Genomic DNA, 27006 nt, shown 5'->3' on the forward strand with positions numbered 1-27006 from the left:
ATAACAAATATTTTTATTTACTGTAGTTTATCTTGGGCACTGTTCTTAAAAATATTACTTGTAGGTGTTTGAAGCGCGTTCCCGAGGAATCACTGGTGTAGTTGGTGCTATCGATGGCTGCCATATAGCCATAAGACAGCCGATAAGGAATCCTATCGATTTCTATAATCGAAAAGGGTTTCATTCCATAGAACTACAAGGTATTGTTCTGAAGCTATTTCCTTGTGGCATTTTTATAATTACGTATTTTTTATGGGAAATAAGCCACAATTTTACTAAAAAATGAATTTATTAACGTTTCGAAGCCCAAATCGGGTTTCGTTGTCAAAATACAAAATACTATTGTTCAAAATACAAAATAAATACAATAGTATTTCAAAATACAAAATAAATACAATAGAATTTTGTATTTTGACAACGAAACCCGATTTGGGCTTCGAAACGTTAATAAATTCATTTTTTAGTAAAATTGTGGCTTATTTCCCATAAAAAATACGTAACTACAAGGTATGTCATCACATATATTTACACTTCATTTCTGCTAGAAAGTATGTTTGGAAAGTTGTAACTACAGTAGAACGAAGAAAGATTTATTTTTTCTGTTATCTTTTTATAGTATATAGGTACATAATACGTATGTATATACTTACATATGTATTATATATAAGAAATAAATGTTCGGATTATTCGTGCCACGTCCGGTCCCGAGGAGCACGGATAATCGGGGTTCTACTGTACAACTGATTTAATGTCAGTAATATTATTATTTTTAAGTTAAAACACAAAATTCCACATCCCACATTCCTGTCTACTGACTTTACCAATATCCAACTTTTTCAATAGAACGAGGAAGATGAAAAGTCCCAGATACAAAGTTTACTACAATTAACCCTTTAACGCTCTCTGGTAGCTATATATACCATAAGCTATTACGGCTTAATTTGTCATCAGAGTTGCGGTGAAAACAATTTTTATAGGCGAAGTCGATACACTGAATGCTTGCTGGTAGGTGTGAATACCTAAAACCTTTATGTGGCTTGGCAACCACGTGCTTTTCACAAAACTGGTATAATAAGCTACCAGTGCCCCTTTCTGCAAAAGTCTATGTAAAAAATCGTTCAATTTTATTTTTGTTTTTTGCACAAGTGTCATTTGGAATAAACTACTTGGACAAAAATTGAAGGTAAGTGTCAAGTGTACTTTTTTCATTATTTTTAACTGGCAGATAATTCTTTAAAAGCACTGACAGAGTTATTGCAATAATAAATATGTTTTATGAGAATTGTAATCCCAAAATTCATTGTTTTTATTTATCCCGGCATACAAACAATTTTTATTTTTTCGTTTTGAAACTTATGCCAGTTATTAAACAATATTGTGGCAACAAATTTCTGTAAAAATCTTGTTGTTTGACATTATCGATAGGAAAATATGTTTAATCATTTTGAGGATTGTACCAAATAAGAGGTTATTTTTTCACATACTAAACCAAAAAATCTCGAGATCGTAGTTTACGCCCAATACTAAAATTTTTACGGATACATTAAAGCAAAGTTTAGTATTTATTTGCTAGACAAGGTTCTATAAGACTTTAAATTATTTATTAGACCTATTATTTGTCATTACAATTTTTCCAGTAGGTACATTATTTAGGTTTGGTTAGATTTTTCCAGTACATTACTCCTATGGTTTTTTAGATGTCTAGAAGCCGACCGCTTACAGAAGCTGAACTCCAGAATATAGTAGACCATCTAAGTGATGAAGAGTATTGTCTTTCCGAATTTGATGGCGATGAGGATGCGGATGACAATTTCCCCGAGACAAGCTCAATTTCCAGAACTCCTTCACAATCTTCGACTACTAGTATCGACAGCCAGCCGACATGTTCCAGTACTTCAGTACAGCACTTAAAAAGGGTGCGCCAATGTACCTACTCTTACAAGAAAGACAAATAATTCTAGCAAAAACGAAGATTTTGATAATTCGGATCAAGATCCTTACTTTGATCCAGATGACGGATTTGGTTTCAAGCACAACAAGTTATTTCCTAAAAACATTTTTTCTGATGAAGACGACGAGGATGAACAACTGTTAACATTACCTCAAGCAACAAATTCTCTACCTTTTAAACGCAGCAATAGTAAACAGCTATATTTTATACATATAAGGATACTCTGAAAAAAAAACTCAAGTGCTAAGCCTATGACTGCATTACAGTTCCGCAGTGAACTAGCTGATAATTTGATTAGCACTTTTGTGCACCATCAAACTGAACTTTGAATGCTGGTTCACACTTACCCACCAAAGGAACTTATAGGCGTTGTGCCCTTTGTGCTTCATCTAAAAAGAAACAAACGCGCAGCAATTTGATTTGTCAAGTTTGTAACGTTGCGATATGAAAAGACTGTTTTGCACCCTACTATAGTAGATAGAAAGTTCTTAGATAATAAATTTAAAATATTACTGTATTTAGTTTTTTTTACATTTTCAAAATAAAGTATTTTTTTATAAATTTTTGTAATTGTTTTTACTGGTCGTTATATATACCATTGACCACTAAGTATTAGTTGTTTGTCAAAATGCACACTGGTAGCTATATCTACCACCCTTTCCAGCCCTTCTGGCACAGAAAAAAAATTTTCAACATTTTTTGTCTTATTAAGGATGCATAATGAACTACTTTTACTATTCAAAAGTATAGTTTTACAAAAACAATAGTTCTGCCCGTTAAAGGGTTAAACAATTAAAATAACTGAAATAAAAATGATAAACAATATATTAAATCATAAGACTTTTCGTTAAGAAACTGCTTTCTGGTTGCATCCCGTATCTCCGGCTTTTACAATTTATAAGCATGGAAACGACGAATATAGAAGAAAGCAGAAAGGCCACAGTCACATATCTACTTTCTTTTTGTCTATTAAAAGCACCAAAAGACATGTTCAAGTACTAAAAAATCTGAGTAAAGATGAAAAAGAGAAAAGGCAGTTTTTGTTTGTATTTGATTAAGATGGCGGTCCAACTCTGAATCAATTAAAAACAAAAACTACCTTTTCTCTTTTTAATAGAATTTAAGTACTGCCTTAGAGACGGAGAGGCAGCGCTGAAAAATCTATTTCAATTTAATAAAGCTAGATTTTTCACAGTTGATTACTGTAAGTGTATAGAGAAACATACTGCGGTCGGTCAGGCGAAACGTAGAACAGGGGTTACTGAGAGGGTATCAAAGTTGCTTTTCTACGAAGGTAATTATTTCCGTTTACTAAGGCTGAAAATCAGTACACACATTCTAAATAAAATAAAAATAAAGTTATTATAGTCGGTCAGCTGTATGACGGGACAGAGCCGGTCGGTCGGCCCCAATAGTCGATTGAGGAAATGAAGCATTTTGGCTCGCAATTCTTTCGTCCAGCATGGATTTACTTGAAATTTTCACAGAAGGTAGGAAATAGTCCAAGGATCATTTTCTATATCATGCCGCTAACATACGCTAAAACCTTGAGGGTGGTTGCCACCCCATCTCGGGGGTGAGAATTTTTTATTACATTTTAACCATGTTATTCGATCGAAAAAGTGATTCTAAGAAAAAAATGTTTTTTACATTTTCTTCGTAAAACTAATATTTTTCGAGTTATTCGCGCTTGAAAATAACAGTTTTTCGACGAAAAAATCGACTTTTTAGAGGGTTTTTTTGAGAATATCTCGAAAAATATGCATTTAATAAAAAAACTGTGGATATCAAAATTGTAACTTTTAGTAACACAAACCAAATTATTTTCCAATAATATCTTTAAGACCAATACAAACCGAGATACAGCATGTTAAAGGTTAGCTTTTTTCGCTTGTACTGATTTTCAGCCTAGTAAATGGATTTAATTACCTTCGTAGGAAAGCAGCTTTGATACCCTCTCAGTAATGAGACTCCTCAAAAATGATTTTGTAGGATTTTTAAAGAGCTATAAGACTGTGTAAATTAAATTCCGTAAGATGCCTTAGTTTTAATTGGGGCGGGTTTACAGGGCTCGAATAAGGGGGTGTTTGCTGGTAATTAGAGGTTTTAAACAGCTATATCTGGCTAACTATTTACTGTATTCACTGTAATTTTAGTCATTAAAAAAGCTACAATTTAGTTGTTTATAATTTTTTTCATATCTTCAGTATTTATTTTCGGAGATATTTGGAAAAATACCACATTGCAAAAAATCAATTTTTCTTTAAACTCCAATTTTTTCTAAAATTAGGCATTTTAAATAGGTCAATCTCCTTGAGTGTATTGATAATATAAATATAAAAGGAACTACAGAAAGGATAAGACCAATTTTGAATTAGGAAGGTAGTTAGGGGGTTGTTTTCGCTGATTTTTTCGTAGAGAAAAGCAGGTACCGACATTTTTTGTAATTCGCTTAGTTTTGATGCTAGAAACGTTTTATTATTTTTTTTTGGAGAGGTCTAATTATATACTTGAAAAAAGATTATTTAAGTTTTCCTCGAAAAATGCAAATTTTTCCCATTATTTGGCTTTGAATATTTCAAATTGTGCATTTGACGAAAAAAGCTAACGTTTAACATGCCGTATCTCGGTTTGTATTGGTCTTAAAGATATTATAGGAAAATAATTTGGTTTGTATTACTAAAAGATACAATTTCGATAACTACAGTTTTTTTAATCAAATGCATATTTTTCGAGGTATTCCCAAAAAACCCTCTAAAAAGGTCGATTTTTCGTCGAAAAACTGTTATTTTCAAGCGCGAATAACTCGAAAAATATTAGTTTTACGAAGAAAATATAAAAAACATTTTTTTCTTAGAATCACTTTTTCCATCGAAGTACATTGTTAAAATGTAATAAAAAAATTCCCACCCCCTAGATGGGGTGGCAACCACCCCCAAAGTTTTATCGTATGATAGCGGCATGATATAGAAAATTATCCTTGAACTATTCCCTACCTTCTGTAGGAAAATTTCAAGTAAATCTACGCTGGACGAAAAAATTGCGAGCCAAAATGTTTCATTTCCTCAATCGAATATTGGGGCCGACCGACTATAATAACTTTTATTTATATTTGATTTAGAATGTGTGTACCGATTTTCAGCCTTAGTAAATGGAAATAATTACCTTCGTAGGAAAGCAACTTTGATACCCTCTCAGTAACCCCTGTTCTACGTTTCGCTTGACCGACCGCAGTATGTTTCTCTACACATTCGCAGTAATTAACTGTGAAAAATCTAGCTAGTGGTATATTCATCATATCGATGCCTCAAAAGCCAATCGGTGTAAGTCAATAAGTGTTTAAAATGAGATACTAAGATGTTTCTGTAGTTCTTAGTAGGGGAGAAAAGTATGCTAAATGTGCAGTCACCCGAGCGCTTTGGAGACCTATTGGGCTGTGAAGAGTAGGTTCTAAAACCAAAAAAACTTAAGTAAAGTTTTCCATTTTAGTGGGGACTTTCCATTTTTAATTTAATTTTCCATTTCCAACAATCGTTTTTTCCGATTATAGCGCCATTTATCCATAATTTGAAAAAATGTTTCAAATAAAAGTTGCTTATTTTTACGTAAGTAATCCGAATCTGCAATAAAAAATGGGGGCTCCTATTTAAAATTTTAAAGTAACCCCCACCCCACCTCCATAGGGGTCGTGTTTGGTGCCATTCGATAGATTTTTTAAGCATATTGGATAAGTGCATTTTTCAGTTTTTCGATCTGATGTTTATTTCACGAAATGTGGCTGGATTCGTATTTAAAATTTTAAATTTACCCCCCACCCCTCTCTGTGGGGAGTCGTGTTTGGTATCATTCGATAGATTTTTAACAAATATTGCGCACATATTTTTTAGTTTTTAGATCTATCATCGTTCATTTTGCGAAATATTCGCTTTTTTCTTGTGAAACTTTGTGACTCGCCCATTTCCTTACGCCCCGCCCAAATCGTCAGATTTTTTAAATATACACTGTTTTGCATGTACTTATGTAATATATTTTCAAAAAACCTTTTTACTACATAGTGGTGTATGGCATAAGGTGTTGCATGTACTTAACTTACCTTATCTTAATCTGACGATTTCGAGTTTTTCTAAGGATAGATTTTTTTTCGCTCCCCCCTTAACGAACTCTCCTGTGTTTAGAGCCAAAATATGGTAGATGTACATCTACACAGGTTACCAGGTTTCTCCCCATATGATAATCTGACGCGCTCGAGTTACTGCAAAATCCCCGCTTGGGCTCGCCTACCATAAGTAATTATTAAAAATAAATAAACCGTCATTATTTATCATAATATGGGTAACATATCGAGGGATAACTACGCAAACTCGTATCTCAAAATTTTCCATTTTCGGATTTTGTCAAAAACTTAATCTTATGACAACACTGCATACGTTCTCTATTCTCGTAAGTCAATATTTCGTTTAGTTTTGTTGTAAATCTCTTATTAAAATCCTCGTATCTCAGAGTCAGCCTTAATTTAACTTACGCACTCTCGTATCACAGGCCACCAGCACCAGATGCCGAGATGGCAGAGCATCGCCACGCCAGAAGAGAACTCGCAACCTCGCATCAGTCGAATTCGAATTTAAGTTGTACGTTATTACCAGTGCTAACGCGGCAAACGTTGGAAATCCGAACATTTCATTGTGTTTTAAGAAAGTGTTAGCAGTGTATTATCATATTGGAAGTTTTTTTTTACAATTACAGGTATGTACTTTTTATGTTTAATAACAATATTCTCATTTTCTACGTAATGTTGGGTTATGTCTGAATCCGATGTATGTACACGGTTTCGAAGGTCTAGTACCTAAAAGATTTAAGTGGGGTGGGATTTATTTATTTCAATGAATTCCTATTATTTGTAATGTCCAATTTATTTGGTTTTAGAGAGTGACTACAGAATATAAAAAATTCAATTATTAGTATTAAAAATTACAAATTTTATTTTATAAAGTTACATTAATGTACTAATTATGATTTCGTGTTGTTGTATTAAGTATACGTATTTACAGGGTTATAATAGTCCATGTGGTGAGACCGCTCCCGTCTGAAAAAAATTTCTGATTTGGTTTCTTTGTGGATTCCTATTCAAAAATGTCCCCTTTAAACAAATCTGAAGGTTGCCGTTCGGAATTTTTGGGCAGAAATTGTTTAAACAATTTTTTTAAACAAATACAAAAGCTCATATTTTTTTGGCTCTGGAACAGATATTTTTAGATTTTTTGGGTCAATCTAAACAAGAAAGGTATCTTGTAATTTTTCTCAGAAATTGATAGTTTTGGAGTTATAGGCGATTTAAAATCTGAAAAATGCGAAAATACGCATTTTCGAGGCTTAAAAACTCATATTTAAATTGGTATTTTTGACGTTGCCAGATACTTAGATTGAAGACTGAACATTCAGCTCCAAGATTCTGAAGAGTGATCGCGTCTAACTTTAATTTATACCGTTGTTTTTAATTGTTAAATATGCGTGTTTATCCGATTTTTTGCCGGTGCGGCAGGCTCCATTTCAAATATCTCCTATTTTCCTCTGAAAAATATTTTTTTCTAGATTCTTTGTGATATTCTACAAAAAAATAAGTTTCTTGCCATTTTTCTCAAAAGTTAATAGTTTTTAAGTTATAAGCGATTTAAAATCCGAAAAATGACAAAAAAAACGCATTTTCGGATTTTAAATCGCTTATAACTTTAAAACTATTAACTTTTGAGAAAAATGTCAAGAAACTTATTTTATTTAGAATGTCCCAAAGAATCCAGAAAAAATATTTTTCGGAGAAAAATAGGAGATTTTTGAAACGAAGCGCGTCGCACCGGCAAAAAATCGGATAAACAAGCATGTTTAACAATTAAAAAACGACGGTATAAATTTAAGTTAAACGCGATCACTCTTCATAATCTTGAAGCTGAATATTTAGTCTTCAATTTAAGTATCTGGCAACCTCAAAAATTCTAATTTGAATGAGTTTTTAAGCCTCGAAAATGTGTATTTTCGCATTTTTCAAATTTTAAATCACCTATAACTCGAAAACTATCAATTTCTGAGAAAATTTACAAGATACCTTTCTTGTTCAGAATGACCCACAAAACTCAAAAATATATGTTCCGGAGCAAAAAAACGTAATCTTTTGTATTTGTTTAAAAAAAATTGTTTAAACAATTTCTGCCCAAAAATTGCGCCCGGCTCCCTTCAGATTTGTTTAAAGGGGACATTTTTGAATAGGAATCCACAAAGAAACCGAATCAGAAATTTTTCCAGACGGGAGCGGTGTCACCACATGGACTATAATGTTCGTTAATTATTAATTATTGGTTTTAGTTATGAATAGAAGTCACAGACTCGTAAATTTAGCAATTCAAGTCTGGCAAATGCTAAAGATGCAGAAGTAAAAAACACAGACTGGAAATGTGCGCCATCAGCGAAAAAAATTAAAGTTTTGTCAAATCATGTAATACAAAAACCCGCAAATTTATACCTGGATGATCAGACTGGAGAGTTTTTAGATAATAACGACTCTACCGACAACGTAGATGTTATAATATGTTATCCAGATAATTACATTCTTGACGAAAAATCAGGCTTGTTTCTTGAACAACCAGAGCGTGATTCCATTGGATCAAAAAGTAGTTCATCACCAGATACATCTTAAACTGATAGTGACTTCGAAGCCCATAATCCTCCTGGAATTCCAGTTAAACATCTAGATGAAACTTCAGGTATATCTACCACTAAACGTTCACGAAGAAAACAAGGTAATCCAAAAGAGTGGACTAGAAACAAGGCTATAGCGGCAAGAGAAAAAGTATCATCATATTTAGTAAACAACGTGTAAAAAATAAGGGTGTTATTGGTTACAAAAAGCGACCAACAAAAGTACTAGGATCGCCATGTCAGTCAACGGTATGTATGAAGAGTAACAAAAAAAATGTAGTGAAATTACTGAAGCTGACAGAAGCGCTTTATTTAAAACATTCTGGTCCGATATGTCTTGGGATCAGAGAAAAGGGTATGTTTGTGCTTTAGTTACGGTGTTGGACACCAAACAAAAAACAACGACGGGGACCAGCAGAAGAAACAGCAGTCTTAAATATACACTCAAAATAGATAATCAAATGGTTCCCGTATGTAAGAAAATGTTTTTATCTACGCTCGGCCTTGGTGAATGGACAGTCTTGGGGTGGTTAAAACACAGCAATGCGTTTGGAATATATAAAACTGAAAAAGTTAATAACAAAAGTAAAGTAAATGACAATAAACTTAAACATGTTCTTGATACTATGCATGCAATGAATATTGGTCTGTTCAGTCCCAGAAAAGACCAATGCGATTTATGTTTTTCATATAAAAACAATAATTTACCACAAACAGAATATGAGGATCACATTAATCAAAAAAACAGAGCCAGAGATGAAAAAAACCGTGACAAACAGTCAGCAATATCTGGCAATATTAATGCATACACTGTGGATGTCGAAGCCGTACAGACTCTTCCATTCATTAAGGCTGGTGCTACGTATTTCAAACAAAAGTTGAACTGCCACCAGTTTACAATTTATAACCTTGCTACAGCTGAGGTTATATGTTACACATGGGATGAGTCGCAAGGAGGGCTTGATGCAAATATTTTCGCATCTTTTTTATGTGACTTTTTGGAAAATGAAGTGACTTCAGAATTGTTAGAAAGACCTTTCGTTTTCTATAGTGATGGCTGCTGTGCACAAAACCGCAACTCCACATTAGCCAATGCTCTATATAATTGTGCACTAAAACTTAACATAACTATTTACCAAAAGTATTTGATTAAAGGGCACACGCAGATTGAGTGCGATTCTGTGCACGCAATCATTGAAAAAAGGAAAAAAAATAGGGAACTGTATGTGCCCGCAGATTTTGTCCGCATAATTAAGGAAGCAAGGCTTCATAAACCATACAAAGTTCGTTATGTTGATCACACATTTTTCAAAAATTATTCTTCACTTAACTATGTCAGCTCTATTCGTCCTGGTAATAAACCTGGGGATCTTTGTGTTACGGATCTAAGAGGACTTAAATATTCTAACGCAGGTACTATTCAGTTTGTAACAGATTTTAACCATGCTTGGAGACACTTACCTCGCAGAATAAAACCAGGTTCAGTTGAACATAGTATTACTATCAATCCTTTATATATGAGTCCTTTGCCAATTCCATTACGAAAATATAACGACTTACAAACTCTAAAAGTTCTGATGCCAAAAGATTACCAGTATTTTTTTGAAAATTTAGTGTACGATAATAATTAATAATATTGCACAGATACTAAAGATTTTTGGCTATGATTATTTTAAAAATTGTTCTTTTTTTTTTGTAAAATGACAACAATACAGAGTGGGCCAAAGAAAACAGTCCACCTCGATATTTGGCAGTATTTATTAGATTTTAAGAAAATAAAAAACAGGTCAATTTCCCCTTCCATTTCCACCACGCCTTATTTTTAAATAGGGAATAGGGGTCGTGTGCTAGCTCATTTGAAAGGTTATTCAATTCTCTATTCAGTAATATCAACATTGACATAAACATTTATATAGGGTGTCCAAAAATTTATTTTGCATTAAATTAATTGATACCAAAAGAAAAATGTATGTAATTTATTTAACTCATAATACATTCTACTGCTGACAGAAAACAGAAAAAAACGTTTATTTGATAAATAAACATTCTTTGCTGCTTTAATTCAATAATATTCAACCTACCAAGAGGCAGATGGGTGGAAGCTTGAACATTGAAATTAAGAGAAAAGCAGTGTATATTTATCAAAAAACATTTTTTTCTGTCTTGTGACAGCAGTAGAATGTATTTTGAATTAAATAAATTACATACATTCTTCTTTTTGTGTCAATTAATTTAATTAAAATAATTTTTTATTGTAATATACACCCTGTATAAATAATTATGTTAATGTTTATATCACTGAATAGAAAATTGAATAACCTTTCAAATGAGCTAGCACACGACCCCTATTCCCTATTTAAAAATAAGGGGTGGGGGAAGTGGAAGGGAGGGGGTTGACAAATGACAGATGTATGTACCGTAAAAATGTGTCCCCCTTAGATCAAAAATCAACATGTTTCGTCATTTTCTTAAAATCTAATAAATACTTCCAAATATCGAGGTGGACTCTTTTCTTTGGCCCACACTGTATGTAAATTGATTTAATATTTTTTTATAATATTACAATAATATGTAAAAGTTTATTTAATTAATGTAGTTGGTTTGTATTGTTTTTCGTATTATTTCTGAAAGTTTACAGAAGCTTCACATACTCGTATCTGATATCCAGTAACAAAATATGAATGTTCATTTCTCGTATCTCATAATATTCACAGCATTTAAACAATAGAGTAAGTACAAAAAAAAGACTACTGTTAAATTACAACCTATAATAATGTCTACAATTGTATACCAGTCTAATAAATCAATCAGTCAATAATTTTTATTGTTTCCTGAAAACATGCTACTTTTTAGATACGAGTTTGCGTAAGTTAGCCCTCGATATTCATAAATACAAACAAGGAAATAATAATATTATTATATATAATAATATGGGTTAAACTTCAATAAGTCATTTTTAGGGAGAATTGACTTACACCGTTTGACTTCTGAGGCATCCATATATCTTATTTATAACAAAAATCTGTTTTTAGGTGTTTGTGATGAGAGGGGTGTGTTTACAGATGTAAACATAGTAGACCTAGATGGATGCATGATGCTCGTGTGTTTCGGATGAGTGAAATTTATGATTGTTTAACTCGAGCGGATCCAATTTTGCCACCGAATATGCATCTCATTGGAGATTTAGCATACCCCCTTCTGATGAACTTGATGAAACCATATCAGAACAATGGACATTTACTACCAGTTCAAGTAAATTTTAATAACAAATTAAGTTCCATTCGTTCTGTTATCGAAAGAGCATTCGGACTACTAAAATGTAAATTCAGAAGATTGAAATTTCTTGATACAGACACAAGTCAAATGGCGAACCGTATCGTGCTTGCAGCTTGTGTTTTGCACAATTTTATTATATTAGAAGGCAATGTTCCGGATGAATATAATGTTGAGAATAATATAGTAAATAATGAAGGTGACGATGTAGAAATTAATGATGTAATGGTTGGTGGAGCAGATCAAAAAAGAAGAGACATAGCTCAACAGTGTGATATGGAAAATAATTAATATTTAATACAGTCCGTACAATATAGATACCGCTACATGTCATCGGTTCATCGTTGCAAATATTAATTTGTTTTGTTGTATAATGCACTTCGCAATAATTATGTGATATATTTGATTTAAGATGAATTCAAGAATTTTTTATAATTGGGCAACAATGCCAACTTAGATCTCTGACATAGATAATGATGTGCAATGGTATGTATAATGCAGGGACTATATTATTCTTTATTCAATTTAATTTTAGGGTAAATACTCTGTATAATTTTTTTGCTAAAAACTATTTTGTTGATTTATATTTTAATTTCTTATCTTATTCTATTTAATGTATTTCTTCTTCTTCTTCTTTTGTATAGACATGACTCTGTTTTTTTCAATGTGCCTCCAGTAAGTTCTATTGTTTTCATGATCTTCCCACTAATCATCTTCCTATTAGGGAACTGTCTCTTGTCATCCTTACTATTCTATTTGTTGTCATTCGCCTTATGTGATCATTTCATTGTACTCTTGTTTCTTACCCAGTTATTAACATTGTCCACCTTGCATCTCCATAGTATATCTGTACTTCTAGCTCCGTCCCATAGTGTCTTGCCATCAATTTTTCAAAAGGTTTTCATCTCCTCTGTTTCCAGCAGTCTTTTTGTCCTCTCTGTGTCAGGTCATGTTTCTGCCCCGTATGCCATTATTGGTCTGATATATTGTTGAGTTAAGTCGTTTGTTTTATTCCTTATTAATAATAAAAATGATAACAACAACTCTATTTTATGTAAAAACTATCATTTGTATACTCTTTATAAAATGCAGAAATTCGAAATAATATAAAAATTTAGACCTTAATAATTATTACAATTTATGAATTAACATAAACTTACGTGCATAGAAATCGGCCACCTAAAAATTTGGTCATTTTTGAAGTCTCGTATTTCCTAAACCTGTTGGCCGATTTAAGTGATTTTTTTAATATGTTATAGCCTTATTCTTCAACAATATCGCTGTAATAATATTATTTTTAAACAGGCAAGTGTTATTTTATACCGGGTGTAACAACGATAGTGTGTTTTTTCCTCAAAGTTCGGAACACCCTGTGGAATATTCTAGCATATATAAAATATTGAAATTAAAACTCAACAGTAGCCTTAGGCTTTCTTAACATTTTGCTTTTTGATTCATTCGCTTATGTTGGATAATAAAAAAGTTAGGTATTTTAACAACTAGCAACGTTCTTCATCAATACAGGGAGTTTCTAAATAAGTGCGACAAACTTTAAGGGGTAATTCTGCATGAAAAATAATGACCGTTAGTTTTATAATCATATGTTCGCATATGCTTCGTTTCAGAAATAGGGGATGTTGAATTTGTTCGTACAATCTGACGATTTATTTATTGCTCTAAAACTCATGCGGTTTTATAGCAATAAATAAATCGTCAGGCGTGCATACGGGTCATATTACCCGTATGCACGCCAATGGCGAATATAAAATTCTTAACTGTATGCCAAAAAATGCGCAATAATTACCTCTTAAAACCTACCCAATTGCATTTGTATATATATAGCTAGAATATAAAATTCTTAATTGTATGTCAAATATGCGCAACTTAAAACCCACCAAATTTCATTTGCATATCTCAACCGGTTTTAGAGCAGTAAATAAATCGTCAGTTTGTAAAAAAAAATTCAACATCCCGTATCTCGAAAACGAAGTATTTGCGGACATATGTTTATAAATGAAACAGTCATTATTTTTCATGCAAAATTTCCCCTTAAAGTTTGTCGCACTTATTTTGAAACACCCTGTATTGATGAAGAACGTTGCTAGTTGTTAAAATACCTAACTTTTTTATTATCCGACATAAGCGAATGAATCAAAAAGCAAAATGTTAAGAAAGCCTAAGGCTACAGTTGAGTTTTAATTTCAATATTTTATATACGCTAGAATATTCCACAGGGTGTTCCGAACTTTGAGGAAAAAACACACTATCATTGTTACACCCGGTATAAAATAACACTTACCTGTTTAGCAATATTATTACAGCGATATTGTTGAAGAATAAGGCTATAACATATTAAAAAAATCACTTAAATCGGCCAACAAGTTTAGGAAATACGAGACTTCCAACAAGGCCAAATTTTTAGGTGGGCCGATTTCTATGCACGTAAGTTTATATGATGTAATAGTTGTTTGTTTGTTTATTTTGACTGACTTTGATAGTCTGTGATAATAAATATGATAGAATGTCAAACCAATCAAATACACTGCTCAAAATAATCAAATCTTACTAAGAGTCGTATCAGTTTTATTAGGAACCAGCTGTACCTACTTTTAAAATTTTCTGAAGTATAGACTCCAATGTTCTATTATTGTATGTATACAGAGAGAGTCTGTAAAGTGGAATAAATTCAATATCTCAAATACTAATTGTTTTTTTGGAAAATGCTCAGACCCGTCGATTAGTATTTCAAATTGTCCTTTTTGACATTCAATAAAAATGTATACAGGGTGTCCCAATTTAGAGATATGACGTCATCGTCGATTTTCTTAAATGGCAACACTGTCATTTTGATAGCTAATTTGATAGGGTTTGTAAAGTTATACATAACTGCAAAATATCAAATTTTTATTCTCTACCATTTACAAGATAATAGAAAATAACAAAGTTATATCTGTAATTTGGAATATATTCAATAATTAAAATACTAACTGTTTTTGTGAAAAATGCTCAGACCCGTCGATTAGTATATCAAATTGTCATTTTTGACATATAATAATAATGTATACAGGGTGTCCCAATTTAGAGATATGACGTCATCGTTGATTTTCTTAAATGGCAACACTATCATTTTGATAGCTATTTTGATAGCGTGTGTAAAGTTATACACATCTGAAAAATTTCAAAATTTTATTCCCTACCATTTACAAGATAATAAAAAATAACAAAGTTATGAAGAACAAGAAGTAATCAAATAATAATTGAATTTATTTATTTGAATTAAGCAAGTGCTCATAACGTTGCCCATTGACAATTTGACAATAATTGAGGGCAACATTATGAGTTTTTGCTTAATTTATTGAAATAATTAAATTCAATTATTAGTTGATTACTTTTTTTTCATAACTTTGTTATTTTTTATTATCATCTAAATGGTAGAGAATACAAATTTGAAATTTTGCAGTTGTGTATAACTTTACACACCCTATCAAAATAGCTATCAAAATGACAGTGTTGCCATTTAAGAAAATCAACGATGACGTCATATCTCTAAATTGGGACACCCTGTATACATTATTATTATATGTCAAAAAGGACAATTTGATATACTAATCGACGGGTCTGAGCATTTTTCAAAAAAACAGTTAGTATTTTAATTATTGAATATATTCCAAATTACAGATATAACTTTGTTATTTTCTATTATCTTGTAAATGGTAGAGAATAAAAATTTGATATTTTGCAGTTATGTATAACTTTACAAACCCTATCAAATTAGCTATCAAAATGACAGTGTTGTCATTTAAGAAAATCGACGATGACGTCATATCTCTAAATTGGGACACCCTGTATACATTATTATTGAATGTCAAAAAGGACAATTTAAAATACTAATCGACGGGTCTGAGCATTTTCCAAAAAAACAATTAGTATTTGAGATATTGAATTTATTCCACTTTACAGACTCTCTCTGTATGTATTATTATATTGAATTAAATGTAAATATTGTAATCAATACCAATTTTCACAAAATTTGTCAATCAATCAAAAACTGGTTTGTTGAAAAATAAATGTAGTGCAAATGTGTTCATATTTATTTTAATGCCTAGAAACTATACCTATAAACTTCTATATAAAACAAGGTTGTATTATTGGGAATTAGCAATTTTTTCAAAATCCACTAATACCCTTTCATGGTTGATGAAAATATTGAAATGGCAAACCTTGTGCTTCCATGTTACACAATTTTATAATGAACAAAAAATTAAAATTATTGAATATCGATTACAAACTGGTTTGTTGGAAAATAGATGAAGTACAGATGTGCTAATATTTATTTTAATACAGTGGAACCTCGATTATCCGTCTCTCCATTAACCGTCACCTCTGTTAACCGTCAGGGTCCGTACATAAGTTGTATTGAGTACATAAGCAAAAATTTAAGTCATCAATTCTTTTTTTTAGCATTGCGATAAGCCAAACGAAGTTCGCTGAAATGTACAGTGCGGTAACAAATGACGTTATGGCTGAATCAACTCTTTTGTTTTCGTTGCCTAAAGATGACATAAACGAATGGTTAAATTGTAATGATGGCGCAAACGGCTATCAATTGCTGACAGATGATGAAATCGTTGAAATGGCAAAACAGAGGCGCCGAAACAGGTTCAGAAGCTGACACAAACTTGGAATTTGACGGTGGCGATGTCGATGATGTTTTTGCAACTGACAAAGATTTGCCTAAAGAAGCTAGAGTAGCTGCATCGCACAAGCATCGCCCTATAGCATATGCAACCATTCATCGAGTGGTATTCTCGACAAGAACAATCCAATAAAGTAGATTGTATGATCTTGCGCCGATTAAGAAATTCAACCCTTGCAAAATATGAAGCATCAGTAAAACAAACAAAGACTTCAGAATATTTTAAACCGAATATCGACAATATTAACACGAACACAAATTCCCCTTATATTATCAAACAAAACATACAAATAAAATTTGAAAGTTGTAAAATCAATTTTTAATTTATTTAATATTCTGTTAACCGTCTTTTCGATTATCCGTCATACCCTTGGTCCGGTGCCCTGACGGATAATCGAGGTTCCACTGTACCTAGAACTATATACATATATAACAATAAAGAAACTGAACATCTAGATAATATACATATTATTACTAAAACTATACTATATACATATTATTAATACTAAAACTATACTACCTATGTACATATTATTAACACCAAATAGTATGATAGAATTGATCCAAAAGATGGCATAACCCAGACATCCAAAGTGAAAGTTTTACTCCTCCAGAAAGTGATCCTCCAACACCAAATTGTTCTATATAGTCCACATAATGTTCAGAAAAAAGTCACACCATTTTGAGCGTCGGGTTGGGGGGGGAGAGGGGGGGAGAAATCGGTAATTCGTAGTTTTTTTACGTTTTTCGTCATATTTCTAAAACTGTGCGGTTTAGAATGAACAACCCTCTATACAAAAATGTTCTACATTAAATTTGAAATAAAAAACGTCCTATGCATAATCCTTCTAAAATGAACGGTTCCAAATTTACGGAGGTAGTATAGTATAATTGGTCCAAAAAAGGCCTAACCCAGGCATCCAAAATAAAAGTTTTCCTCCTACACCAAATTGTTCTATATGGTCCACATATAGTTCAATAAAAAGTTGCACCATTTTGAGCGTCCGGTTTGGGGGGGGGGGGAGATGGGGGAGAAGTCGGTAAATTAGTAGTTTTTTTTTACCTTTTTCGTCGATATTTCTAAAACTATACTTTAGCGTAAACAATGTTCTATACAAAAATGTTCTACATAAAATTTAAAACAAAAAAGATCCTATACATAATTGTTATAAAATCAACGGTTCCAGGGTTACGGAGGGTGAAAAGTGGAGGTTTTCGATACTTTTTATATTTTTTGGGCAATTGATGATGATTTTGGGTGGTGAGGTTGACGTTTCTTCAAGGGCTTATCACTAACATACCATCGGCTACTGAAATAGCAAATTTGATTTATAAAACACATTCCTGTTAAAGAAAATCAGTAGGAAATTGCCCAAAAAATATAAAAAGAGTATCGAAAACCTCCACTTTTCACCCTCCGTAACTCTGGAACTGTTGATTTTATAACAATTATGTACACGACCTTTTTTGTTTTAAATTTTATGTAGAACATTTTTGTATAGAACATTGCTTACGCTAAAGCATATTTTTAGAAATATTGACGAAACCGCAAAAAAACTACTAATTTACCGACTTCTCCCCCATCTCTCCCCCCCCCCCCCAAAACGAACGCTCAAATTGGTGTAACTATTTACTGAACAATATGTGGACCATATAGAACAATTTGGTGTTGGAGGAAAACTTCTACTTTGGATGTTTAGGTTAGGCCTTTTTTTGGACCAATTATACTATACTACCTCAGTAACTTTAAAATCGTTCATTTTAGATGGATTATGCATAGGGCCTTTTTTATGTCAAATTTAATGTAGAACATTTTTGTATAGAAGGTTGTTTATGCTAAATCGTATAGTTTTAGAAATATTTACGAAAAACCTAAAAAACTACCAATTTACCGATTTCTCCCCACTCTCCCCCCCCCCAAACCCGACGCTCAAAATGGTGTGACTTTTTTCTGAACATTATGTGGACCATATAGAATAATTTGGTGTTGGAGGATAACTTTCCCTTTGGATGTCTGGGTTTGGGTCTAGTTATACCATACTAAAAATAAAAAAAACTACAAATATGTACAACTTAATCTAAAATGTGTTTTAAATATTTGATTTTGACTCAAATATTATTTGACTGAGTAGGAAATCAAAACAATAGAACCAGGTCTATGAAAACTAAACTTTTATGAAAAAATAACTTTTTCTAATATGTACCAAGTTTTTATTATTTCTAGGACACAATAGAAAATTATAAACTATTTTGTTATTTCAATTCCTATGTAATGAAAGAATTTTGTAATCGATTTTAAACTCATATAAATCAAAGAAAATGTTTAGAATGTGAAAAGATTAATGAAACATATTTAAAAAGAATAATAATTGTGATATACCTTAAACATCTAATATTATATTATTTTTAACTTTTAATTATTTATTAAAAAAATAGGTAACACCCGGTTTTGGACCTGGGACCTCTCAATCTGCAGTTGAATGATCTACCACTGACCTAAATGCGTTATTAACAAGCATTCTTTACAATGGGATGTAAATGTCATTGCATTATTTGCATTTCAAATTGTTTAAAATTCAAAATAAAACTCGATGTATCTAAGTAAAAGCTGTTGAATATTGCATTGCTAGATAGTGGAAAAATATGTTTAAAATCGATCACAAGATTTCCCAGACACTTTAGCAAAAAGACATAAACAAAACAAGTAAAGTACATATATAAAAACGTTTCAAGAGCAGCAAAATATACATTAGAGAAGATTACTCAAAAGAATTACAACAGCAAAGGAAATCTGTAACCCACCAACTGAAATTAGCTAGAGAACAAGACTGCTGTTCCTAAACAAGAGGGTGTTCCTAAATTATAACATACTAAAAATAGATGGAGAAATATATACCCTGAAACAGTTGGGCTATAAAAAACATAACAATGGAAATATTCAATCTGGTAATGGAGCAACACAGTAAAAGAGAGAAAAGTGAGTCAAAGATCTCCAGTAAGAGAAATACAGCAAATAAAGTCGATTCGCTAATCTGAGACAATTGTCTAGTGACGTTGGTAATTTTTTTGGGAAGTTAGGTTGCTAAATGTGACTGGAAATTACTACACAACGAAACATATCTGCTCCTACCCAATATTATTAAGAGGCAACAGTAGCGATCAACAGGTAGCAACAAACGCGGTCCAAGATTGCGGCTGTAATTTTGAATATTTTGTCAAGATATTTGGCACACATATTCATAATATAATAAAGAATGGCGGTACAGAGCCCGATTAAAGAAATATATTAGTATGTGCAAATTACTCTGTAATTAAATACAATATTAAATAAAACGAGCCTGTACCGCCACTAAGAAGTACAAAAAAATATACTTTCTTCAAATAAACTTTTTATCCCATGCATAGATTTTGTGTCATTTTGGACCTACTAAAATTTTTTATTTCTAACAAGAAATCGAACATATTATAACTAATAGCTAATTAGGCAACATAGAGAAATTGTCACTGTCATTTTGACAAACCTGCATCAGATTTTCTCTTATCTGTTCTGTTATCTTTAGCGATATCTGTTCAGTGCAGTAGTTTACATTCATTTTCAGAATTCGTTATTGTTGTTTCATAGGAAAGTAGTGTTTATTTATAGTTAATTTATTATATTTTTGTGTAATAGAACTAAGTTGTTGGGCTGTTTGTAAAAATAGATTATTGTTAATTAGTTATATGTAGGTAGGTAGGTAAGTATATTTTACGTAAAAATATTTCGAATTCTAATGAGAGTATATAAAGTTTTAGGAGGATTTTTTATTCTAAAAACATTATCAATAGTTTCAAAAGATGGGAAAAGTTCATTTAAAGTCCTATTTAAAAAAAGGTTGAAACTAGTTAGAGTGCCTTTGGCAAGAACTAAATAACATAAGACGGCTTTTGTTTCGCTTCACAATGAACTGATTATTATTATTTCGTGCAAATACCTATGTTAACATAAAATTTTCACCCTTTTTGGTTTATTTTTATAAATATTTATTTACTAATAACAAAATTGTTTTCTATTATTTCCATTTAGCGCGCCTATAAGTATAATTCTCAAAATATTGATCTTAGATACTGTCAAAGATTACCACTGTTGCCAAAGTTTCGCAGACCTTACGAAAAAGGGTATGATACTATCTCCTGAAGTTATATTGATGATGCGCTACTGTAGGCTCTTAATAGTTAACATAAACCTTCCGCCAATCAAAAATTATTTATTTACACCATTATAATGTATTGACAACAAATGAGAAAATTATTTATTGTACAAAATAAAAATATTTTGTAGAAATAAATTCCACAAAATTTTATGAGTTTTGTATACACTCCCACTAGGCTATTGATTATGTACTATAGAAAGGAACTACAACGTTAACGGGGTTTTATTATTTCATATGGTCAATGAATCTGTATATATGAAAAAACCGCGGAGTGCTACCATTTAAAGGGGTGCGTTTTTGAGAAATGGGTTAATTAGTCTCTGGGCACAGGTTATATTAGGGTGAGTTCTATGCACTTTTGGTACAAACACGTCTACATAAAAATTGTTCCTGGTTAAATTTCCTATCTAAATATAACTTTTTAAAGTCAAAGATAGTTTTTTTTACAAAAATATATTCAAAAGAAAAAGCACAAAGAAACCCAAAAGAAAGAAATTTTGTTTTTTGTCCCATAACTTTTGTCCACGGGGATATAGGTATAGACATTGCTTCACAGAAAAAAAACTTACATATCTTGTCTTTAAAATGATGTTTAGGAGAGGTCATTAGAATTTACAGTTTTCGAAATATGATTTTTCAAAATTCGCCACTCACAGCAATTTTGGGCAATTTTCCTTGTTATTTCGCAAATATTGTTTTGTAACTTTTTTCTACGTAACTTTAGGCATATGCAATGGTACATGTAAGAAGAATAGAAATCAATTACCTTTAAAATGTTCTACTGTATAATGTTGTATGACTTCTTTTAAAGAGGTTATCTTTTTCAAGACTTTATAATTTTAACCAGTTTTCCCATTATAACTTTTTTTTCTATATTTAGGTATATATTATATCATAAAAAAGAAAGCTTATTCTGTTTACTTTAAAATTGTGTATAATAAAAAATTCTAGGATTATTTTTTAATAAGATATGCTTTTTCAAAATGTAATAAGTACTTGCAACGATTTTTGATTTTAGGATTATTTTTTAAATTCCTGATTATAACTTTTTTATGTGATTGTGTGTTATGATTGAATCTTATTTTTTATAGGTAATACTTTGGATCCACTTGACTCGGCCGGGCAAACTTCAAAATACGGATTTATTTCAATAATTACTGTCAAAGCTCCCGCACCACAAGCTTTGCTTGAAAAAATAGCATGTAAATATACCAAAGGATGTACAAAAAACTGCGGTTGTAGGAAGATGGGAATTAGTTGTTCAATATTCTGCAAAGGGTGCATGTGCACGGGTACTAATTGTGGGAACTCTAAGATAACTGAGGTTTCAGAGGAAGATATTGAAGCTAATGATAACGAAGAGATGTACTTTGATTTTGAAAATTTTTTAAATGTCAACGTTTAAATAATTTTAACTAAAGAGATGTCTTCTAAGACTAATGTTTATGTAATTTTTGTAAAAGAAATAATTTTAAATATTACAGGTAAAAAAATATCAAAGAATTATTCTCTTTCCATTACATATTTAAATATAGACGATACACCATTTTAAAGAACAGAAAGTAAGCCCTCTTTATTGAAGAATATATAGTATATTCATATAAGAAAAAAAAAAGTTATAATGAGAAATTTCAAAAATAATCGTAAAAAATGTAAAAAATAATATTTTTTTATATTAGGTATTTTTTATATAATATATAATATAATATTACATTATACATACTGTATATAATATAACATTATATAATATATATAATATATTATATAATAATATTATTTTATTGTTATATTATATTATAAACAATCGTTAAAATTATAAAACCTTGAAAAACCATAATCTCTTTAAAAAAAGTCGTACAACGTTATACAATAGACCATTTTAAAGGTAATTGATTTCTATTCCTATTACGTGTACCATTGCATATACCTAACGTTACGTAAAAAAAAGTTACAGAACAATATTTGCGAAATAACAAGGAAAATTGCCCAAAATTGCTGTGAGTGGCGAAATTTGAAAAATCATATTTCGAAAACTATAAATCCTAATTACCTCTACTAAACAACACTTTAAAGAAGAAATATGTAGGTTTTTTTTCTGTAAAGCAATGTCTATACCTATATCCTCGTGGACAAAAGTTATGGGACAAAAAACAAAATTTCTTTTTTTGGGTTTCTTTGTGGTTTTTCTTTTGAATATATTTTTGTAAAAAAAAGTACCATTTACTTTAAAAAGTAATATTTAGATAGGAAATTTAACCAGGAACAATTTTTATGTAGATATGTTTGTACCAAAAATGCATAGAACTCACCCTAATGTAACCTGTGCCCAGGGACTAATTCACCCATTTCTCAAAAACGCACCCCTTTAAATGGTAGCACTCCGCGGTTTTTTCATATATAGATGTACATTGACCATATGAAATAATAAAACCCCGTTAACGTTGTAGTTTCTTTTAGCTATCTTATTTTGAATATAATCAATAGCCTACACTATTTCCAATAATTATTTTTTTAATGAAAGATTCAGTTGATTTGAGCAGTGTGGGGTAGGAATTTTTGTGTTGTATGTTTTCTATTCTGAATGTGTCAAAATGAATCTGGGATGAGCGAATTCAGTATACCAAAAGCAATAAGAACAGTAGAACATATAATTTAAAAAATTTATAACACAGGCACCAAAAACTACAAAGATACCCGTAAATACGACAACGCAAATGGAAAAGGACAATGGAAAGGAAACAACATTAATAGGTACTTAGAATATCACAAGTTTTTATGGTAAAGAATTAGAATTGACAGAGGAAATGAAACCATACGGAATTGACATTCTAGGCCTAAGTGAAACAAAGAAAAAGGGAAGAGGAAATATGAGATGTGTAGGTTACAAGGTATTCTACTCAGGGGTACAAGCAATAGAAAGAGCAACAGAGGGAGTGGGCTTTATAATCGAAGATGATTTAAGAAAAAGAGTTGTGAAATACCAAGACCAATTGGACCAAAAATTATGAGGAAGAAGAAGAAGGTTTTGACTCTAAATATCCTTCGAATAAATTCACTTTTTTCTCCTCAATGACATTGAATTTTTCAAAAGATGTGGCTATTCTTTCTAGAGCCAAAACCTTTCGTTCTTCCAGTTCCTTCATATTCTGTCGGTATTGGTACAGGGATTGCACCTCTACCCCCTTTTTTATCGAGGGGCGATTCTGGCTGAACTGGAACCCCACCCTCACTAGTACTAGCTTGAGGCGCTAAAGAATTTACAAAGTTGGGAGTATTAAGAAGTTCGCCTAACTCCTGAATTTCTTTTGGCATGCCCATATTCATAGATGATAAAACCTCATCCGTGTTTATGGTTTTGTCATCTATAAATATGTCCTCCATATCTTCGAAATACTCCCAACTAACAGTACCTTGTCCTGTTTTAGTCTTTTTGCGATTGTCTTTAATAGTTCTATAATGAGACTTGAGGTTTCGAAACTTTTTATCTAGTATACCCTCATTCACATTGTATCCATAAGAGTGGAACACCTCTGCCATTTCATCCCATACATTTTTCTTCTTAATTTTTGGGTTGCGGAATGATGCCTTCAAGTCTTTGTATGTGGACAGCAATAGCTGTGTCGCTCTCTTGGTACACGAAAATGGAGAGTTTTCATCAGCAGCATCAACTAGAGATACAATTTCTATCGAATTTTGATGCTCCTGATAATACTGCTCGAAGTATTCGGCATCTAAAAAATATATCTAAATGTAATATTTCAACAAAAAATGTTATTATAATTAAATAATTTTTTAACATAATTTAACTCAATATATGCCAGCAACCTATTTATAGGACACAAAAATTTGTTTAAATTTAAATAAAATTTACCCTGTATATTTTAGGCAGTAGTAAACTGAATTCTAAATTTTATTTGGTTATATTACTAACACCCATTCGATAAAAAAATATAAACATTGGACAAATTTCTTGACCTTGTCTAGATTTATACAGTCAGTGATGTTTCATTTTTGCATTTTTTTTAATCTTTTAATAAGTTGCTATTATTGAGTAAGGTTTATTATAACCAATATTGGATAATCAGTATAAATTTTATTTTACTGTCCAATAAATAATAGGACACTGGTACTTAGCGATGTCACAATATGCTACACTTATATTAATATTACAGAACATAATAACCAGGTTCCCGAAACAAATGAGAAGCATTGAAAAGCCCTATTGTTGATTGATGAAATGATTGTGAAATATTATGGCATAAGTCATGGACAGTAGCAGGACGAAGAAAGCAAGGACGACCCGCAACGACCTGGTGAAGTACAATTTGAAGCTGATTACAAAGGTATGAGAAAGAGCTGGGGAGAGGTAGCAGCTATGGCCAGAGACAGAGTCCAATGGAGAAGCTTCATGGATGCCCTAGCTCCTTTACGGAGTAACAGGAAATAATATATATATATATATATATATATATATATATATATATATATATATATACATATATATATATATATATATATATATATAAACCAGAAGTATTTGCTGACAACGTAAGGAAGTAAACGTTAAATATTCCTGATGAAGGACATAACCATGTCCGAAAGCTTGGAATAAAAAATTTACAAGAGTACACGTTTCATTTTTTATTGCTGCAAACCCAATATTTAACGTTTACTTATACATATATAGAGAGATATTGTAGAGGATATTGTAATAATTTTGACTTTTAGAGCCCGTTCACATGACAGGCGCTTAACTCGCGTTTTGATAACGTGCAATTACAACTACATACATTTTACTTGAGACCGTTCACTTGCTGACACATGGTGTAAGCGTAAGCCATTAAAACTTGCATTGGCATGTGAACGGTCTCAAGTAAAATGTATGTAGCTGTAATAGCGCATTAAGCGCTTGTCATGAGAACTGGACCTTATGCTGGCAAAAAAAATTGCTTAATAGATTTGTTAATTCATTTACAAAAATGTGGATACCGAGCAACAGGAACCTTGGCGGAAAAAGATTATCGAAATGTCCTATACACGATACAAAAACCATTACTAAGGAAGCTTAGGTACATATGATTTTCGGTCTGACGTAAACAGAGAAATAATTAACAAATTGAAGAATCTCAGATGCAGAATCCACCAATTTAATAAGAATTAAAATGGTAAATAGTATTTTAAAACTGAGATTTTTCGTGTTGAAAGTTCTTACTGGTACATCCTTAATCTGCGACTTTTTCAATTAATAAGACAGCAGACGACGAATATAGAAAACGAAAGGGAAACGATCACATTCCGTTTTCATTCGTCTAGGAAAAACGGACAGCAGAGGAACTTTCAGTACTCAAATCCGAGTAAAGGAAATAAAAATAATAAATGATGGTTTTGCTTGTTTTCGATTCAGAGGGTTGCACACCAGCTAGATAGGCTGTTTCTACCATTTCAGGCGTCCTCAGTAGCTTTCGTTAGTGTGCCTACCTCTGGACCGAAAAACAGCTCTACCATCATTTTAAAGGGAATCTGAAAAATAATTCAAACTTCCCATCAGACGCGATACAGCGACATCTACTAACAAATTGAAGAATCTCAGATGCAGAATCCACCAATTTAATAAGAATTAAAATGGTAAATAGTATTTTAAAACTGAGATTTTTCGTGTTGAAAGTTCTTACTGGTACATCCTTAATCTGCGACTTTTTCAATAAGACAGCAGACGACGAATATAGAAAACGAAAGGGAAACGATCACATTCCGTTTTCATTCGTCTAGGAAAAACGGACAGCAGAGGAACTTTCAGTACTCAAATCCGAGTAAAGGAAATAAAAATAATAAATGATGGTTTTGCTTGTTTTCGATTCAGAGGGTTACACACCAGCTAGACAGGCTGTTTCTACCATTTCAGGCGTCCTCAGTAGCTTTCGTTAGTGTGCCTACCTCTGGACCGAAAAACAGCTCTACCATAATTTTAAAGGGAATCTGAAAAATAATTCAAACTTCCCATCAGACGCGATACAGCGACATCTACTAACAAATTGAAGAATCTCAGATGCAGAATCCACCAATTTAATAAGAATTAAAATGGTAAATAGTATTTTAAAACTGAGATTTTTCGTGTTGAAAGTTCTTACTGGTACATCCTTAATCTGCGACTTTTTCAATAAGACAGCAGACGACGAATATAGAAAACGAAAGGGAAACGATCACATTCC

General features: G+C 31.7%; 1 protein-coding gene across 1 annotated transcript; it reads left to right on the top strand.

Moving 5' to 3' along the window:
- Positions 1-64: 64 nt before the first annotated feature.
- LOC126892239 (uncharacterized) lies at positions 65-12364 on the top strand. Its single transcript, XM_050661734.1, has 2 exons — positions 65-200; positions 11671-12364. Exon 2 carries the CDS (start codon positions 11726-11728, stop codon positions 12200-12202), a length of 477 nt encoding a protein of 158 aa, XP_050517691.1. The 5' UTR covers positions 65-200; positions 11671-11725; the 3' UTR covers positions 12203-12364.
- The last annotated feature ends 14642 nt before the right edge of the window (positions 12365-27006 follow it).

This window comes from Diabrotica virgifera, chromosome 9 (genome assembly GCF_917563875.1).
Source record: "Diabrotica virgifera virgifera chromosome 9, PGI_DIABVI_V3a".
In the NCBI taxonomy this organism is placed as follows: Eukaryota; Metazoa; Arthropoda; class Insecta; order Coleoptera; family Chrysomelidae; genus Diabrotica; species Diabrotica virgifera.

Coding starts and splice junctions, on each gene's coding strand:
- LOC126892239 (XM_050661734.1), top strand. CDS start 11,726: ATGCATGATGCTCGTGTGTTTCGGATGAGTGAAATTTATGATTGTTTA.